Source organism: Ambystoma mexicanum, chromosome 12 (genome assembly GCF_040938575.1).
Source record: "Ambystoma mexicanum isolate Mex_15411 chromosome 12, UKY_AmexF1_1, whole genome shotgun sequence".
Lineage (NCBI taxonomy): Eukaryota > Metazoa > Chordata > Amphibia > Caudata > Ambystomatidae > Ambystoma > Ambystoma mexicanum.
Window position 1 is genome coordinate 540,306,311 of NC_090936.1, and position 20,645 is coordinate 540,326,955.

General features: G+C 47.4%; 1 protein-coding gene across 1 annotated transcript in view; it reads right to left on the bottom strand.

The window, feature by feature from the left end:
- Positions 1–20,645, bottom strand: part of CAPG (capping actin protein, gelsolin like) — a 64,132-nt gene that overhangs the window by 10,977 nt on the left and 32,510 nt on the right. The window contains exons 3-7 of the mRNA XM_069628848.1: positions 12,069–12,223; positions 8,121–8,282; positions 5,472–5,621; positions 4,526–4,618; positions 1,293–1,425 (exon numbers count right to left, since the gene is read on the bottom strand). Of these exons, the coding sequence (XP_069484949.1) occupies positions 1,293–1,425; positions 4,526–4,618; positions 5,472–5,621; positions 8,121–8,282; positions 12,069–12,223 (693 nt within the window). The remainder of the gene's footprint in view (positions 1–1,292; positions 1,426–4,525; positions 4,619–5,471; positions 5,622–8,120; positions 8,283–12,068; positions 12,224–20,645) is intronic.

The following is a 20,645-nucleotide window of genomic DNA, read 5'->3' on the forward strand; positions in this document are numbered from 1 at the left end:
TAAAATAAGAACTAAACAGCACTGAATTTGGTAGACCATCTTTCCTCAGAATGGGAAGCCCTAGGGACTGTTCTAGATGATCCACTCTTACACTAGACATTCAGGTAAATCAAATGGACAAAAATGTTTTCGATACTTTCAGATTGATGCTCCCGTTAATACCCAAGAAAAACACATATCTTTCAGACACTGCTTGTGGGACTTGTATTTCTTTACTCAGTGAATGGTTGTTGCTCTGTATAGCTACTTGTGACAGCTTTCTTAAATATAAAACTGGAAAACAACAAAAGATGCAGAAAGCGATGCTGCAACTGGCCACACCTCAGTAGCCAGGACAATCTCCTTTGTATGAACACGATGAAGGGTCTACATTAGAATTCTAGCTCCAAGGACGGAAAGGATAGGTAATGTTTGAAATGGGACATTGACTGGCACATTCCATCACTAGCCTTAAGGTCTGGAGGCAGACAATTTAGTGGGGGTAATTGTAATGGCTATTTATAAAGCACTTAATTCCAAGAGGTTTCTAAGTGGGGACCCGGGGATCGAACCAGTGTTTCTCTGCATCGTTTTATTTCCAAGGCGAGTACGTTGCCCCTGAGCTATCCTCTCAGGTACAGATTTGTAAGAAAAGAAAGTTACTTATTTTGCAAAAAAACTGAAGTTTCTTTGAGCTGATTTTATCCTATTCATAACAATATTTCACTTGTGGCCTTTGCGAATGTCAAATGTACTAACTATGGCACAAGAGTATTTACAAATAGATGCACAGTGAATTCACTGTACATTTCTTGTGTTGTCCCTTTTAGGGAGGGTGGGTGCCTGTCAGCACAACACAAAGGGGTCAATCCAGCTCCACCCAAATACTGACCAAGAAGGGACGCAATTAAGTTGTACTCGATTTAATATTCTAAATGGAAAATATGTTTTTGAATGATATTTTTGAAGTGGGTGGGCACGTTCCTCCATAGTTGGCCAGGCATTACCATGCTTTTCTAGTAATCTTAGGGGGCGTTGGCACAGACTGCCCTGTGGCACTGCACAATTGTTGATCCGTCAGTAGGGGATGCACAATTGAAGTATGTGCACTCGGTTATATTTTATGTGCTATTTAAATCTTTTTGAACTCGTATTTTGTTAGTATTTGGTTGCTAAGCCATTGAGAGCACTTTTTCATTATCAAGCAGGGGCTTAGTTGCTTATTTCAGGGAGAGAGTAACCTCCTTCACTTCTTCTACGCGCCCCTCCCCCATCCTCCACTCCATCCTCCATCCGGAGGAACAACCGCTCACCTTTCCAGATGAAGATTCTCCCGTTCTTGCCATTATCCAGGATAAAGCAATCATCGGAGGAAAGGAGCTCCTTCCCAAAGGGGCTGCTCTCAGATACCTTGGTCAGGTCCATTTTACCACTTGCATTGGAGACCTACATGGACAGAAAAAGAGAGGGGGCATTTGAGGGAAAGCATTCACACACAAGGGCAAGAGTAATTTGAATGCAATGAAACGCAGCGAACCAAATAAGGTCTCCAGTGAATTGCGATCTCAAACATTTGGAAATTTGCATTCATTTGCTGCTACAGATAATCGTGGGTCGGCATCTTTTATTCCAGAATAAAGCATATTACACTAGCCTGGTACTATCGGCCTTACCATTAGCAATTCTAGCACATTTGACTATAATTACGGATATAAAACCCCCTCAGAGCTGAATGTAATTTGGGAAAAAGATTCCGAAAAGGTGTTACTCCCCGCCATGGCATCCCAAATGACACGACTGTTTAGAGGAATGACTGCCAGTGATAATTCTGACGGTAGTAAATCCTGATAAAGTGGCGGGAAAACCTCCAACCAAGTGGTGGACGGTTTCCCTCCAAACACGAATATGGGGGTGCAGCAAAATTGGTGTCAACTCTGTTACAAGTACTTTTTTGCTGCTCCGCCATGCTCGTAATGAGGCCCAATGTGCCTTATTGCAGTTTAATGTGCACCAGATGTATCATACACCATGTTTCCTTGATATGAAACAACAAGATTATACGATAGACACGCATAGAATTGTGCATAGCTCATAATCCGCAATGGGGTGGTTAACACATTGTGTATAAGACAGTAAAATTGACGTTTAGCCTATTCTACAAAATCACAACCCCAAACAGCAAAACAAGTAGGTCTACACATTAAAACCACACACAATGTCAGAATGTTTTTCCCCCCCCATCCACCCACACTAGGATTTGTCTACTCTGACCACCAGTGCAGGGCATGAAGGAGTTTAGGGGGTCCCATAGACAGCTTATTGCTAGTACGTGGAATGTGGGCGGAAACAGAGGTTACTATGAATGAGTGTGACTGGGGGACTGACTGCGACTATGTTAGAAACGGACTATAACCAAGATTCTGGCTGAGAAACAGACTATGACTGCAAATACGTGTAGGACGGTCATGAACACTAAGGCTAGTATTGTGACTAGGACTATGCCTATGATTGACTTGCAGACTGTGACTATTACTGATGGTGACTTTGAAAGATACTGGCTATAGGTGTGCGAAGGTGGCTGTGATATTAGGACTGTGACTATCACAGAGAGTGGCGATGGCTGCCTGAATGTGAATGACAGCCTGTCACTGTGACTGAGAGGGTATCACTCTGAGATACCAGGACTATGGTTAGGAACGTGACTTTTGAGTGTGACTGTGGATAGACTGACTAGGGCTGTGCTTTGGCTTTGATGAGGACAAGGACTGTGATGGCGACTCAGGGAGGGTGCCATGGGATCACCAGACCACGTCATTCAGTTTCCTCCCACTTCCCACCCTCCTTTGCGAAGCACTGTGGGTGGTGGCTTTGGAGTAGTCTTATTGTGTTTACTTGTGCCTGTCCAGAGACATGCTGGCAGGTGAACGCATGGTGAAAGGGATGAACAAAGGATATTCCTATCCTAACTCTCTATTATCACGGTGTTCTATATGGCGGAAAATACACAAATTAACAAGAGTAGTTCACCCAGTTCATGCGAGAAGCATTGTCAATTGTCATGCCAAGCCAATAATTTATTTTTCAACGACCCCATTTCTTCTCTCTTTCCATGTAGGATTGTTGTGGCCATGCTGTGCCACCAAAGTACCTCCACATAGGACAAAACCAAAAATAGCGGGCCCAATGCCAATACAGCCTCTCCCCTCTTCCTCCCAAAATGCACTATCCACAACTCTCTGCAGTAAAGCAGTCAAGTCAACACACTGAAGAGAAGCGCTGTCAGGCTGATCCGCCTCTTCTGTCCGTTCAGCAGAGCCCTGGGAGATATATGGGTCGGGACAGTGGTAGAAGTGTACCGAAAAAAAGTAGTGGAACTATGGTCTCGGGAAGGGTGCGGGTAAACAGAAAGCAAAGTGCAACATGTGACAAGGTGTTGCGGGCAGGGCATTGCAATAGTCTAAGTGACTATTAACTAAGGCTCCTATTACAACTTTACACTTGCACAGGGACATGAATGGACAAATCCTCTAAATAGAATGGTGAATACGGTCGTAAAAAGTAGAGGAAGTAAACAGAAACAAAAAAAAAAGTAGTGGAACACTGCTCCCGACCGTTCCTGCTCACTTCGATCACTGGTTCGGGAGAGCCTCTCTTGCATCACTTCCTTCAAATCTGAAGGGCCCTGTAGAAGTGCCTCGACATCACCAACCACCTATTGATTCCCTGGAGTTTGTAAAGGCACAGGGGTTTTAGGGGGAGACGGTGGAGCGAGACTTATGCATGCTTTTTTCCAGCCGCAGACAGAAGGCAAATCATATGCCACTTGTGTGACATCCTTTTGATTAAGAACATCCTTCATGCTTGTCCATTGCCTCATTTTGGAAGTTATGGTGGCCATACAGATCAAATGTATTATTTCATTTTAACACTTGCATGACTTGCTTACTTCATACATTGACATTCACTCGCTAGACTTACATTGCAAGTGTATCATGACGGGACATGCTACATTCCCTGCATAGCTGATGCGTGCAGTTGCACTTCTGAAAAACACACTATATGTATTTTTGCATTATTAAGAGGTAGACTTGCCTAGGATCCTCCTTGTACTGTAGTTTAATGCAGTTTAAAGCTTAGGTTACTGCCGAGTTGCTTTTATAGTCAGCAATGATATGTGATGTGATGAATGTTAGTAATACTTAATGTGTCTCAACAGTAAGGGGATGTTGAAGAACAGGGCAGGCCAGAGTGAGTAGCTCGAGACATATTTTAGCTTATTTCCCCCCAATAAAGGACTCCCAAATATGGAACTAATAAAGGCTGCAAAAGGTTACTGGTGATCGCACAAAGCAGATATGAGCAAGACTTTCTTAGGTCACGGAAACCTGAGCGTACCCTGACAATTTCCAGTTCCTCTTTGTGCACCACAAACCTGCACTGCAAAGTTATGCTATTGCATGTAAAAGTACTAGATATGCTCTGCCCCTTGTGCTTTTCACAGCCTTATAAATGCTAGACCTTTAGAGTGGCAGACGTGTATACTTGCCTTGTACAGCACAGCGGCGTGGGCATTCTGCTCATCTGCCTGTTTGTCCTCCTCTGGGTTTCCATCCCTCAGGGCCGGTTTCGCGCCCAGTATCTGCGGGTGTGGAGCAGAACATGATAAAACACAGGTTTGTCGATCACCCAGAACCCATGGCACAAACAGTGCGATCAACCCATCACATTTGACTGTCAAATGCGGTATAGCAACTGTGTAACCTCTCCCATGGCCTAGCGGGGTCTCTGCCATCCCAAACCTGCTGTCCAGAAATCACTCCTGCCCCTAAACCCACCCAGTAATTGCCTCTGCTCCTCTAGACAGTAAAAGGGTCAGTATTCTGCGGACCCGTCAGCTCCTCTCTTGTACCATCGCTCTATGTTCCTCATCTACCTGAACATACTGTTTTACTCCTCTCACCTAGCCACATATCATACACGTGCTCTCTTGCCTGGCGGCAACCGGTCACCCTTGCATTGTTGATTCCTGTCCTTAAACATCACCTACACCTCCATTTAATCCGTCTTATATGTACCTGTATTTTATCTGTTTTTCTCTCCTCTATGACATCTTCTATCTGTAGGTTAGATGTAGAACACACTGTTTCTCTTTCTATCTCACGCTTTCTGTACCCGTCTCTCTCCCTGTCCATCTTCAGGTCTTCCCGTCTCCTCTTAGTCCATCACCCTCTTGTCTGTCTATTTTGAATGTGTGTCTCTTTCTCTCGTTCCTAGTTTTTTTCCTCACTCCAGCTCTTTAACTCATTTACTCGCTCAGTTTCTGCATCTCTTTTGAACTGACTATCCCTTCATCTCCCCGCACCCATTTCTGTGTTTTTTCTCTGTTTCTCTCCGTCTCTCTCAATGTCTCCCACTGTATTTCCCTTACTGTCGCTTTGCTCCTTACCCTCCCTCATCCTCTACTTAGCTCCGACTCTTCCCCCCCACCTTACCGTGATCATATCTTCAGGCTCCTCCCCTTCCTGCACAATCTCCACCTTGGCCTTCCCCTTCCTCTCACAGTCTCTTATCTGGTTGGCTAAATCCTTTGCTTTGTTGCGCTCCAGGATGTTGGACTGAGACCCGCACCAGGCGAAGATTTTCTGAAACAAAAATCAGTCAAATTTAGCTTTTTATTATTTTGCTTCCAGATGTTAAACACAAAACAAGCTATGATTTATAATGTGACACGGAAGCCACCACAAAAACAAAACATAAGAGCAACGCACAAGCAGTCTTCTGAGGCACCGAGAGACTCTCTAGATGCCCAAAGATCCAACAGAACCACATTCACACCAAGCAGAACTTCCAGAAATTCCATGGGAGAATAGTCCCATATCGCCTTTTTAGGGGTTCTAAGGAGGATAAGAGTACAGTGGTTCATTGAGAGACCTCCTGGACATGTCTGCCTGCAGAAGCATGAACACGTGTGACAGACTTTGCACTAAAGGCAGGGGTGTTTGTGTAACTCCTTCGATGTGATTAGAGACAGTCCTGGATCTGCATTCTGGGCAGAGGAGACTCTAAGCTCCCCATTGATAAAACTATAACAAACTGCACAGACATGTGCCAATGGGGGGCGAACTGTTGGAAGCCCTCATATAGTTATTAACAGCCCTTCGATCGCAGTCCAAGAGAAAGCTGGTGGGAGTTTATCAATGCTATCGCCCCTTGGGATGGCCAACATATTTGTTTATTTGTGGTTTGATCATTGCAAAACGCCACTTGCAACTGCTTCAAATCCCCAGTGGTCATATTTCCAGGGGCTCAAGGATTTATGTTATTGCTGCCCAACCTAAAACCAGGACACAAATTATTGGCTACCATGAGTGAACGAAGCTACGTTTTGAGAAACAGTAGGGTCGGCCCAAATTATGGGTGGTCCATGCAGCCATTTTGGCCCAGCGCCAACAGTACCCTGTCCCCGCAAACATCAGCTGCCACCAGAATACTAACTTCTTGTCCCCTCATTCCAGAGAGGCACTGCCAGCTCCTCACCATTTCCTGTTAAGTCATTGATGCACGGTCTTGGTTATGGACAGAACGTTTAAATGGGAAGCAAAGGATTCACTGGAGCAGCCAGTGTGTCCGACAAGACACACATTTTTAACAAAACTGAGCTACTGATCCTAGGCTCAGAGATGGCCCTTAAAGAAACACTGAACCCCAGCTATGCCTCATTTAATATTGACAACAGTGTCATTAAGGTGATGCCCACAGTCAAAAACTTGGGTTTCTACCTCAACTCTGCACTCACCCTCAGGAAGCAAGTCAACTCACTGGCATCAACGACAGCCTACACCTGCAAACTTACCCGAGCTTGCAGACCCTATCTCTCAGAAATTAGTTGCATCACCCTGGCCGATGCACTGATATTATCTAAACGAGACTATTGCAATGCATTATACGTGGGAACTAATTAATACATCTCTGACAAACTGCAAAGACTTCAAAATAACACCCTCAGCAGCTTTGAATATCCCCACTAGAGAACACATCTCCTCATTCAGAAGAGATGTCCACTGGCTAAAGATTAACAACAGGATCCTCTTCAAAACACTCTCACTCACATACAAATGTCTGAACAATATAGCGCCACCTTACCTTGCAGAAAGAATAAACAAAAGACACACATCCTGTCCCACGAGATCATCCAATGCCTACACCCTAGAGATTCCCAGATTTAAACGGACCACAGCTGGCGGCTCTAGCTTTCCGGTCATAGCTGCGCAATCCTGGAATGTACTCACACTTGACCTGAGAACTGACCAACCTTACTCTAGATTTAGACGGAAAACCCTGACCTGGATAAGTACCAACAACCTCTAATTGCTTCAAACCTGTACTTTCACCACACCTGTAACTGATTGTCAGCTAAATAAACTTGCTGCCCTAAAACGGATTGGACATCATTCAAATGTCCTAGTTTACAGCAGTAGAGAAAAGAGGCAAAGGAGGTTCAAGCACATGCGAACGCTGTTATTTCTAGGATGTCATCAATTCAAGCAAGCATCACCGGGCAGGCATTTATTTGTAGGTGTAACATCCTGCTGTAGGAAAGCTTTGCAGGATTTTCTGATATTTAAAGATAGAACTTCCCCACATACAAGTACCCTTAAGTGTCATCAAGGCAAATCTTCCAAACCACACAGACTCTGGGATACTGAAAAGAAAACTCTGCCAGATTGATATGATAGGTTATTTATAATGTGCTTAATACCCAAAGGTTTCTAAGCGCAGACCCAGGGATCAAACCTGTGTTGCTCTGTGCGTGTCGTCTTGCTTCCAAGGCGAGCACGTTGCCGTTGAGCTATCCTCCCGAGACATATTGGTGCACTGACTCTAGAACGCACAGAGTATACCATCAATACAGGTAGACAGGCAACCTCTCTTCTCTGAAGAACAATGCCATGCTTAATATGTTTTTTACAATTACAGTTTTCATGAAGCCTCTCAGGCTGGTTTCCGCTGGTTCCTAAGAGCTGTGATAATTTGTTATTGTTGCCCATTTTCATGCTACTCGATTTATCGACTTGCACAGGCTGGCGCTATGACAAAAGTTAGCAGAGCGTGCACACACAGACATGCACACACAGTCTCACCTCCCCAAGGTCAAGGATGAAGCAGTCTCCCTTGTTGAAGCTCGCCCAGGAGAGATCCACTTCAGTTGCCCGGATGTTCTTCTTCCCTTTCACCACGTAGAGCTTCTTGATCTGGGAGATGTCAGTGTGGACTTTGTTGAGTCCAGAAGAGACACCACCTTCCTGAGAGTTAAACATAACAGTGAGCCGTACATATAAATTAGACATATTCCCATAATGGCACTATTGCCTTTCTCACTCAAAAATGAATGATGAGAAAAATGAAGGTTAAATTTAACAAAATCCCTGCAGAAACAAAATCTACTTTGACACACCATTCTCTTTTTCTATCAAGAATCTTTATATTAACTAAATGGGTTGCAGTCAAGCCCTTGCTCCATCCTCATAAAACGGCTCCACAATGCACTAGTTATCTCAGAGCGGGACACTGGACTGGCTGACCTTCCTCAATGAGCATCCATCCCTGGTCATTCTGGGCTCTTTTTCCTCCCCCATCTCCATCTCCACCTGCGGTGAACCCCAGGGCTCCAACCTCTCTCCCTGGCTCTTTAACATTTATCTTGCTTCACTTGCACACCTTATTTCCACCTTCTCCCCCAACTTCCAGTGTTATGAAGGTGACACACAACTCTTCTTCAAACTCCCCTCTGATCCTCTCCTTACTTCCTCCATCATACCGACTGCCTACCTGCCATCCAGTCATGGTGTGCCTCGAGTGATGTCTGCCTCAATGCCAGCAAGACTGAGAACCTTCTCATTGGGATTCCTGCTCGCTCCTTCTTCCCACCTTCTATGTGCTCGCCCCCTCCTTCTCCTTCAACTGAGACTAGAAACCTTGGAGTCATCTTTCGACTCCTCTCATTCCGAATTCCCACCCATTCAGGACCATGCCAAGAAGGCCCACTTTCCATTTCACCTCACTTCCCCCAGAAGCTCAATGTCTCTAGAGCTCTAGTGCCCTGTAGGCTAGACACTGCAACAACCTCTTCCTCAATCTCCCTCCTCTGATCTAGGACCCCTCCTGCTAATCCAGAATAGGGCTGCAAGACCTATCCTTGGCCTCAAGCCCAGGGACCACATCTCTACAGCCCCAAAATCTCGCCACTGGCTCCAAGTCCATAAGGCTGTCTGGGGCTGGAAACCACGCAATCTACAACTGATTCTCACTAAATACTCTCCCTCCAGATCTTTACGTTCCTCCGGCACCAATTCTCTGTGTGTCAAGCACTTTTATAAACAGTGAGCTGTGGGCTGATCTCTTTCCTCAGCTGGCTCCCTCTTATGGAACTGCCTCCGCGTCATCTTCGACTTGAGCCCCATCTCCTCAAATTTCAGAAGCTCCTCAAGACCTTCCTTTTCACCTCATCCTTCCCTTCCTCCCTCCTCTGCTAAATCCCACAGTTGCTGAGATTGGTGACCAGGGTCTTCTGTGTCCACCTAGGTCCAGGCCTCACGCACCCAATTGCCTTCAGCCTCCACCCACTCCAATCATTTGCCTTGGCACCCCCCACTGGCCTGTGTTACCACAGGCCTGCACTTTTGCAGTTTGCCACGCTCACCAAGTCACTTAACAGCTGCCTCTATCTTCCATTGTTACATTTGCATTTCACTCCCATGTTCCCTCCCTGTTGCCCTGTGGGTGCTTTGAAAAACAATTCACTTGCGGTATAAGCACCTTACAAATGCACAATGAGTAAGAGTGAGATCTGGCAGCCGTGCAAGACATGGTGAGTTTCCAATTATCAATGGCAAGGGCCTGTGCCTCAGGTCACATATGCATCTCCCGCGCCTGGTAGAGAAACCTTAGATGATCACCAAACCAATGGCTGTACCCCTAAAAGCATCCTGAAAGGAGTGTTCCCTTTTCTTTATCTGGATCTTATGGCTTTCTCTCTTGGATGAGTGGAAGCCGTTCCAAGGGCACGGTCACCGCTTCTACTGCTGTCAGCTATGTCCCCAGGCACAACCAACTATCATGTTTGGGTGTAAGATGCCACTAGGCAGGTGAAAGCATATTTGCAGTGGGGAAAACAGAATTTAAATCATACACAATTTTCCACAGTGAATCCCAATGATTTCAGAAATGTCATAAAGCAGATTCATCACACAGACAGCCCATCCTCCCATCCTCCTGCTACCAACCCCAAAGGCAATGAACCAACAAGCCATCATTTGCTGTGCTGGGGTAAAATGTATTTGGTTCATCTCGGTTTTGCCCTTTCAGCATTTTCCCTGACCCCCCCCCCACACCCCACGCCACATTTGTAGGGAGCACGAATCCAAGTGTTGTCAATATCTTCCAACTTTTAAGACCAAACCTTCTGGTAACTGACCCATGCGGAAGTGTGTTTAGGCCCAGTATAAACATTATGAACTCTGGCTGAGCAGACCCATGGCATCTCAATGAAAGCTATCCCAGCCCAAACTCATCTCACGGCAGCCCACTCGTTGTGTTGCAGCCATCTCACCTCAAGCCTTTCTATCTAATTGTAGGGGGCAAGGATATGTTTCCTTTTCCTTTGTTTGTGGTATTTTCCAACATTCTTTATTGGGAAACAGAATAGAATACCTGTTACTCCAATGTTGCCCCTTCAACACTCCCCCTCCGCGTTTCTTTTATATTATTAGTCGTCATCTATTCTCCTTCATGTTCCGCCTCTTTTTTAATATCTATCTTTAAAAAAAAAAAAAAAAGGTTTAATATGCTTCCCTCCTTTGGTTTAATTCATTTCGGCGGCATCCATATTGAAACCAAGGGGGGCATGTCGGTGCGCTGGCCTTGCAATAAGTTGGGTTTGTAGTGAAAATGCCCTTCCTTGAAATGGGCTTCAATGGCATTGATGCAGTGAAGGGGCTGGTTATTCCATGACCATAGAGGCACAGTTTGCAGAGCATTTGTAAGTCACCATATTTGACCAAAGGCCAATATCCTTCCTTTTAGTTAATCATTCCACAGATGAGCAATTCAAATCCTCCATTTTACTATTGGCAAAAACAGAAATAAACACAGGATGAGAACGTATCCGTTTTCCCAGAGTGAACCATTGCACTGTTTCCTAGCCATGCAGCCTCATCCGGTTGACAGCCAGAACATCTTCAACCTACACGGATTGTTCTGCTATTTTCAGCTGGAAATTCACACCGGATACAGTGTTCAGGTAGAACGCCTTGTGCAACCATGCAACATTGGATGCAACCCAAAGGTTCTCATGTGCTTAGATGTGTGGGTGACTGCCTGCCGCTCGGTGCTGTGGACAAAGGCTTACAAGATGCAATGTTTCCCCCTTACTTTAGAACCTGTGTACACTCGCTACACCTTTCAGTCGGTCACAACTAGGGCCATGGAAGAATTGATGAGCTACCCGATGATGGCCGAAGTGAAAACGAGGCTTCTTGAATGCAATGATTTTCCTTTTTCGCTTTCCTCTATTAAGCAGGGTTATGATCGCAAGGAGAACGCACCTAGGCTTGCAGGTTCTCAGGATACAGACCTTTAACAACACAGGGGAGGGTGTTATCTTAATAGCAGCTCATGGTTTTATTGACTTCTAATGTTGATGTTGTTCTTGACTGCATTAAAGAAGTTGCTCAGGAACCACTGTTTTTCGTTACCCTGAGCTGCAGTGTAGGACGGGGTTCGTGACCAATACTCGTCATTCCTCCTGTGCCTCTGTACACGCCTATTCGATTCAAATGAGGTCTCCGCTTAGGAACAGTGGTCAGCAAATCCATGTTTATTCGCTCCATGGTTATTTTGCCGTAATGTGCCCACGTTGACGAATTTCACCCCACACCAAATTCCTCTCCCTGCACAGAAGATCGGCAATTCTGACATTTCTAATGGCTGAAATATCAACCACTTGTCCTCTTCGCTCATCCTCTGGCAGACATCTTACTCTTTATCACCCCAAATCTTCCCTCACTAAGCGATCCCCATCAATGCCTTACCTGATACTTGATGCCATTGCTGAAGTAGCTCATGAACTTCTCAGACTCGTGCCCCTGGGCCTCTCGGTACTGCACGGGGTGGCCATTCAAGTAGGTGTCCAACTGGGTGCAGAACATGGCGCTGGCCCCCTGTTCATCCACCGATGTGTCCTTCCCTGGGTAAAGAGGAGGATAAAAGGTTTGCAGTGAGGGCCTGGCGACGCATATTTCCTGGATCTGTACATGCAAGTGCAGATGTAACCAATGTTACACATCAGCTTATGTGCTTTAGCACTCTACGCATGCACATGATGCCGTGTTGCAATCTGACATATGACAAAGTTCCCATATTCCCAGAAAAGCAGAGTGCAATTGCCTACAAATAGCATTTCAGCAACCTTTTCATCTCTGAAATAAACAGATCCACAAAATAACTGACAAAAATCCATAATGGGCGACTAGGTTTACATCACCTGACCTTCTCTGGTCATGTGACAGGAACCAGAAAGCAGGGCATGATGGGAAAATGGGTAGAAATAAAACTTCCAGTGGTAATGTATGTTGAAAGAAAGGGTAAGGAAGCTCCCACGCCAATCCAATCCAATCACGGGTCAGGTGGAGGGAAGCAAGGAGAGCAGGATTGCTGAAGGAGGAGGAGGAGGAGGAGGAGTCATCCTCTAGAGCAGGAGAAGGAAGCATTCAGCTGCCACCCTGAGCGGCTGGTGGAAACAATCTCAGACTGCCAGGCGCAGAGGCTGATGCTGGAAGAGAATCTAGAAAGGTTTTAGAAAGTGCCTAGAGTCTGAGAGTGGTCCTGATGTTCTAGAACATGAGGTGGCCACTGAGAAGTCCAGGAAAGGATACGAACAATGCAGAGAAGAGGAATGGCCCCAAACTTTGCAAGTGGTGGTTGCAGGGTTGGAGAATGTGCCTACAGCACAGGCGGGACGCTGAAAGACATTGAGAAACAGAGCCTGGCTAAACTGAAAAAGGAGAAGAGGTTGAAAGACAGCCACATAAAGATTGGGAAATCAAGACAGAGCTAGCGTAAGCATAGTTATGTGCAATACAATTTGTCTTATAAAATACAGAACAGCACTTTCAGACGATGTCCTTGAATAGTGAACAGCACAGGCAACATCTGCAAGATCTATCTATACTCCGGTCCTCCCAGCTTGTAAATGTATATCATGGTGAGCCTATTTAAAACCATGCCATGTGTTATATTGACCCATGCACCTGTAAATAGCCCTATACTATTGTATATTTCATGTCTGCAATTACCCCACCTTGCACTGCCACTTGTATGTCTTCTCCTATGTCTCGCACTTCTCCTCCTCCCCTGACCTTGGTGCCTTTTCCCCCCCTTCCCTCTCCCCTGCACTTGCGCGTTTCAATGTCACTAGGCCTAGTAAGATCGTTGTCTTGTCCTCCCTTGTCGTGTCACGCCTTGAAGCACGTGTATAGGCACGCTATAAATAAAATGTATCATAGTTTGTAGTTTGAACATTCTGAAAATTTAGATTAGATGAGGTCATAGCACACCTTGTAGTTTAATATCAATCCCGATCAAAAAAAAAAAAAAAAAAAAATGTAAGAAGGGGGCAACGAGTGGGGGTACCCGTGTACGTGATACGAGTCCCCCCTTCTCTCCCCCCCCCCCCGGGATATTTGGGCACTGCACAGGCGGCCAGCGATCCCGGGCTGGAGAAGGTCCAGTAACAGTTGGCGGTTGATGCCTTACTTGTTGCCTGAACCTTCGCCGGCCCTGCTCCTGATGGCGGGCGCATGGCAGGCCTCAGCTACACGGTGCAGGGAGTCGGAGTCGTGGGCTCCTCCATGCAGAGAGTTTAGGTCAGGGGGAGGGAGGGTTTTGCGTATTACTCACTGGAACATGGCTGGCTACTGTGCCCCCCCCCCCACAGCTCCATGTCTTGGGGGGCAGCAGAGCACCACATAACACTGCGGGCTGCAGTGCAGCGTCAAGGCCAGCAGGGGGGTGATTTCCTCTCAGGCCGCTGGGTTTCTTATATAAGTTCAGGATGTTTTCCCTGAACCCCTCGGTGCGGCCTCAGCGCTGTGGGGGCACAGTGCTCTTTTCTGTCCAGCAGGTGGCAGGGTTGTTTCCCCTCAGCTTTTTCCTTTTCAGATGTATATGAGAGGCAGTTTTATTGGTGGACCTCTGGGGGAATATTGTATTATATATATATATATATATATATATATATATATATATATATATATATATATATATGTGTTAGAAGTATATTTTTTTTTTATAAAGAAATAATAATTGTTAAATATATTTGGTTTCTGTTATAGGATGCAGGTGCCTTTCTGGGCACAGGGCTGGCAGGAAACGGAAAGGTGTGCTAGGCTGGGGTCACAGGGGCGGGAGGGTTATCCAGCAGGGTCTCCAATGGTGCGGCTCAGGGGGTGAGGTGAGGTGAGTGGAGTGATTCTGGCGGTCGGGTGTGAGGACATGTCAGTGATGGCTAGCAAGGGTTGTAGGTAAGTTGAGTAAGGGGGCTAGGGGGTTCAGGCCGCCCCCGCTGGTGAGTGGTGGGAAAGTGCGGCTATACAGTGGTTCAGGAGAACTCCAGGTATGGGCAGGACACCATCACCTACAACAAGGCGTGCCATGGGAGAGGTCTAGACGGTAAACCCAATGGTGGCGGCAGGGCAACAGAGGACTCTGTACGGCCCCGGGGTGGGGCTATAATGGTAAGGTGAGATGGGGGGGGGACACCATCACCCACAGAGTAGCGGGTAGGCACCCTGCAGTATCCTCTCTTCATCTTGCAGTATTTTTTCGTATCGCTGCAGTAACTTTTCTTTGCCCTGCAGTATCTTTGCTTTTTCTTCGCCCTGCAGTATCTTCTCTTCGCCCTGCAGCATGTGTCGGTCTCCCTGTATCCAGCGTGCATTAACCCACAGCATCAGTGTTTTTCCACACCTTGTGAGGTTTGACCTTAGGGATGTTATTTTGCAAACGACAGAGGTGCGTGTGTGACTGTATCGGATAGCTGCAGATGGACTCGTTCTGGCGACTGTGGGGCAGACTTTACACCCGTGTTCCACAGATAAGTGGCGTTTGCTCTTCCATTGTGTGTGACGGTCTAGTTCAGGAATGGCATTACAATTCTTGATGTATGGAACTTTCCCCATACACAGATAGTCGACCACCAACTCCCGAGGCCGACCTGGCAAGCAACACTGGAGCAGTTCCAGGGCAACGACATCTGACTGGAAGTTCCCGGGTGATCTGCGTAGTGGCTCCAGGAACCACGTGACCTTCTCACGATCACTTTCCGCATTCGCCTGATCCTTTATTAGATTACATCTGTGAACGTAACACCACTCTAATCATCAGTGTACGCAAGACATTGCCGGGGAAGTACAGGGAGGCCTACCCGTGCCCCCCGCCTTGAACCATGACGAATCCTCACCCGGGGTGTGGCATCAACAGGTGACCCTAACCCCCCCCCCGCCCCCATAGGAACTACCGCAGGGCGCAGCTGTACACACCACCCTGCAGTTGTCTCTTACTCGAAGGGATTGGGGGGGCGGAGGGGGGGGGGTCTTCCTCTTCTCCCTGCCCGGGACCCCTGGGGCGCGGCACAAGGATGGCTGGGGCTTCCAGGCCTTAGTGTTCAGGCAGCCAATGCTAGGCACTCCTTGCAGCTTCCACCGCCGGAAGAAGACGGACATTTCCCCATTCGTACCCAGCTCCTGCTCAAATGGAAAACGACTTCTCGGACGGCATAATCTAGACGTCGTGTACCAACTGGTACCTTCCACCTCCTCCCCCACCACCACCTGGTATCCAAACAATACATCCAATATCCTGGCCTCTTGTAAAGCACCCTGCAATGCCATGGCGTTTTCCTCCGTAATTCTCACCGCGTACAGAGTTCCTGTTTAAGGGGATTGTCTTTTACTTAATAGAATACAAATAAAACAGGACTTGTTTACACACATCTTTACTGCCAGACCCTGTGCACACCTGCTCCATACAAGTCCTCAGACTCATTCCAAATAAAGAGGCTTTAGCGTATATGTATGTACATACACACAGAAGCGCGCCAGAAGCGCAGGTGCACCTGTCTCCATGGGAGACCCGCTGTACACCTGTCCTCTTTTTCAATTCGAAAATCTTTATTGGCTTTTGTATATAAAGAACAGCATTCACATAATGTCTATGCCTAGAAAAACTTGTTGTGCAACAGCTGCGGTAGAGTTGCACCGTAAAGCACCCCAGGCACCCGCTTGACAGTTATTTGCTTATGGCAAAATTAGGGGGCAGACAAATCTTCAGTAGCCCTGTCTCACCTGCTGCAGGGCTTTAAGTGGGCCTGGGCTAGCCAGGGCCAAGCCCCGGCAGCAGGCTCAGACATATGGTTCTGAGGTGGGGCCCTGCCGGGGCTCACTAATGTCCCCTGGCAGCCCCGGGCCACCTTGATCTGCTGGACATCATGCACCTTCCCTGTAGGTGAGACGTGATCCTAACTTCTCTCTGAAGTGGTTTCAACATTTCTCTGTGCTTCGTTCATGACCCATGACAGCCCTAGAAGCAGCCTGGCACTCCGACGTGAGGAGCGCAGTCCTGGAGTATCTCGATGTGACCAAGGTCTTTAGAAACTCTGGTGAATTGTTGGTGGCGGCGTTAGGGCTGACGGACTGGGGAGAAAGGCTTCGGTGATGTAAAGGAGTGGATGGATCTGACTGGCTATTACAATGGCCCAGGAGGCCTCTTGATCACCCATGCCCGAGCAGGCGCTTAGCTAGAGCATGGCAGCTACTGAGGGGGTCCTTGCAGGAGATATGTGCGGCAGCTTCCTGGGCAGCTCCATAATGCATTCAAAAGTCTTTATAGCCTGAATGTGGACAACTCCAGCGATGACTCCTTTGAGGGTGGGCGTGCCCTCAGTTCGTAGGGAGGTGAATGATATCGGTGATGGGATGCTGCAACGCTCAGTCATATGAGCAGCTCATTGGGTCCCTTCCACTTCGTACTGCTTGGGTACACCTCAAATGTAAGTACTGGGACGAGGGATGTGGAGGTGGAGGTGGAAACTGGTCCTAAGCATGTTTAAAAGAAGAATTATAAAGAATGCCTTGATTACTTACCAGTAATCTTCATTACTCCTACTGTTCCTCGTCACAGTACCGACGACCCTGCTCACCCATGGTGTGAAAGGTACCATGATCCGGCTTGGGAAATGGTTTCTAGGGATTATGGGTTAGTATGACGCATTTATTCCTCAAGAGGAAAACGTTTTTAAAAGTTCCTGTGGGTGAGATGGCCATTAAAGGAAATTACTGTGATGAGGAAGAGTAGGACTAGCAGTGATGAAGATTACTAGCAAGTAATCGGGCTTTCGCAATTACACAAAGGTACACGTGAAGGCCAGGAACATCCACATCCGTATCATCACTGGGAGGCCATCGTTGCATAAGACTTCTCCCCAATTATCGTATGCCACGTAATACCCAGAGGTGCTGCAGCAAGAGATGTTTTTCTCTTACCACCCACGCGCATGGAAACAGATCTAATGCTCGTTACCATATATTATGGTGCTGCCGCATAGGATACGGCATACCACTGTGCTTGCATCACCTGTCAATGGAAGACAGGCAAGGGCTATTGAGAGAAACATCCAGGGGCCAAGAAGAATGACCAAAAATAAGAACACATTCTGCATTATACACAGCAGGTATTTTCGGCAGAGACACACGCCTTTGCTCTTTTCGCTTTCGAGTGATTCATACGCTCCTGGGACCCACCCTTCCTAGCCTAGGGTGTGTCACCTGCCACCGGAGGCTCATGGGAGAGATGCTGTAACATGACTGCCATCCCCGAGAGGAAATCATAAAATACATGCTGTGGGGTCTCTAAGGGGTGGGCAGGCAGAGGAGCTATTGTGAAGTTAGACACAGTGATGAGAAAAACGAAGCCGCTTTCTTTTCACACACCAAAGTGCACTCCCCTTGCACTCCAGTTAGAATGGCAGCAACAGTTAGAAAATCGTAGGATTAACTCAGCGTACAATAGCAGTGCCTGGGAAATGGCTGTGTAATACCCATACACAAGCCTCGGCTTGTTAATGCTTGTTTTTAACCAGACTTCAGTGCAAGCAACAGTGGCTGAAGGCGTGCTCGTTTAAGACATTTCTATTACCCCAATAACATATTTGCAGCTTCAATCTAGCTTTTACCTTTTAGCAGACAACAGTTTGATGTTACTTCTTTATAGAGCTAGCTCAAAGAAATCCCAGGAGGCTATGTTGTGGGCGCGAAGATTCAGGATTGGGCAGGACTGGCCATAGTCAGTCAGTGGGTGGGTCAGTCTTTGGACAAATATCCCCCACAAGTTGTGTGTCCCTCCTCACATGACATCTCCCTCAGTGTTGGTTAAAATGTATAGCCAAAACTCCAAAAGGAAAGTGAGAGAGGGGAGGAAGAGGAGGCCTGGAGAAAGGTCATGCAAACACTACGCTGTCAATACCAGACACCAAGCCAGGGGTGTTGCTAGGTCTGGAAAAGATCAGGGGCTGAGCTAATGTCGGGACTGGCGGGACTATCCAGCATTTTGATTGTAGCACCTCAGCTTCTATCCGGGGCTACAACCCAAAGACCCGGGGCTATAGCCCCCCTCAACCCCCCCCCCCTTCCCTCCAGCAACACCTCTGCGCCAAGGCATAAAGGCTGTGTAAACAGACCAAGCATTGGGGCATTAGGGCTTTTCAATGGAAATGGCCCCACAACTTGCGCCCTCCCCCCCTGTGACTCTGAGAAAGAATTTGCAATGGCATCAAGTGGTAATACAGAGTTTTAGGTCCCCCACTAGGTGCTTATCTTTGTTCTGCTGTGCAAGGGCCATTAAACATGTCCCTTGATAATCTGCAGCCAATTGCCCCCCACCTCCTCCTCCTCCTCCATTGATTTATCTAGGATATTGTTAAGAATGAAGCCACAAGGGTGGGCCAACGGTAATCCTATGTTTCCAAGGAAGGCCAGTCTTCAAACTATCGCAGCCATGTGTTGCCCTGCTTTCAGCTGTTTTGTGTGAGGCAGTGACAATGCGTATAGATTAATGGAGTACAGGGTGAGGAGTGATGCTATGTGACCTCAGTTATAAAGCCAGGTAAGTCCCATTGCAATTTGTATTAGGAAACAGGTTCTCTTTTGCGGTCTATACACCTCACTTCGCACCTCCATGGCAACGGTAGTCCTTCATCTATGTCACACTGCATATATTCTTCCCATTCCATGTAATGTGTTGATGGTGCGATCAGGCATGGGAAGATACCCATGATCCCACAGTTTATGATCATGTACGGGATCCAGAGACTCAGAACTGCATCCGTTGAAACTGTAGGTGACGAAGGAGAAACCAGAAAATGGAGGAGGCACCCAGATAACTCGGGCAGGGTCCTCCTCCTCCCTCCCCCCTGGGTAAGGGGGAGGTCGCCGGCCAAAAGAGTGGCAAAGCGTCCAAAAGCCCGCAAAGGGCAGACGAAAGAAAGGGGCTGGGGGGAAGCCCTTTATAACCGGTGTGCGTCGTACGGCAGGAAGCATCCAGCCCCTGCAGGACGCCCGACACGAAAGAAAGATTTCCGTTTCGAAACATTTGAAAGCTTGTGACTGCATCCGGGCCTCCGAGCCTCCGAGGGGTGAAACAGTGTGAAGGAACCGTACAATTTGAATTTATTTTACGAGGGGCTGCTCGGGGTGTTTTTGCCTTACAAAGTGAACACCTTCAATTCTTTTTACATTGGGCCGCCTGGGTGAAACAGCTGCAACTTTGGGTGAATTATTACAGCGTAGGGCTGCCGAGGCTGAAACAGCAGCACAGCTATAAGAAGGTGGTTAGATCATCACGCCTGAACGGATGGATCTGGAGGCATTTTTGGCCATGGCGAGGTTGGCGGCAGCTACACGTGGGCCTAATAGGATGGATGAAATGGTCCTCCAGCAGGGATAGGAAGCAGCAGGTCCCAGCCTCCCCTCTAATGTTTCAGGACAGCTCCAACAAAGAGTTATTAAGGGATGTGCAAGTATGGGAAGAATAGGAAGAGGAGGTGCAGACGTCCAAAAGGAAAAGCACCATGACGGAGAGGGCCAAAGCAAGCAAACAGCAAGCCAAGACCAGCAAGGAACCCAGAGGAAAAGGGAGGGCGCAGGAGGATGTAGCCTTACCGGCGCCGGCACCTGCAGAGGCTCCAGGGAACCGTGGTAGTACGCCCAGCACTCTCGTACCCTGACAGGTGGTAGTAGCTGAGGAGGGACCCACATCCCTAGCGATGGTTAAATGTATAGCATGGGGGAAAAGGTGGACATGGTCAAGTATATGACAGTGCTGTTAATAATTTGGCAAATAATGCTGAAATGGTAAACCGTCAAGTTATGAATCAGGGTCGAGGGGGTCCTGGGGAGGGGGTGTATCATGCTTTTGCCTTACCCAGCACAGGCCCTGTAGTGGGGGTGGGGGTTAGCCATTTGCCTCAGGTGGGGGCAATTCCAGCAAGGGGGTATCAGGCTGTTGCTTTACCCATCGCATGGGGGGGGTAGCCAGTTGCCTCAGGTAGGGACATC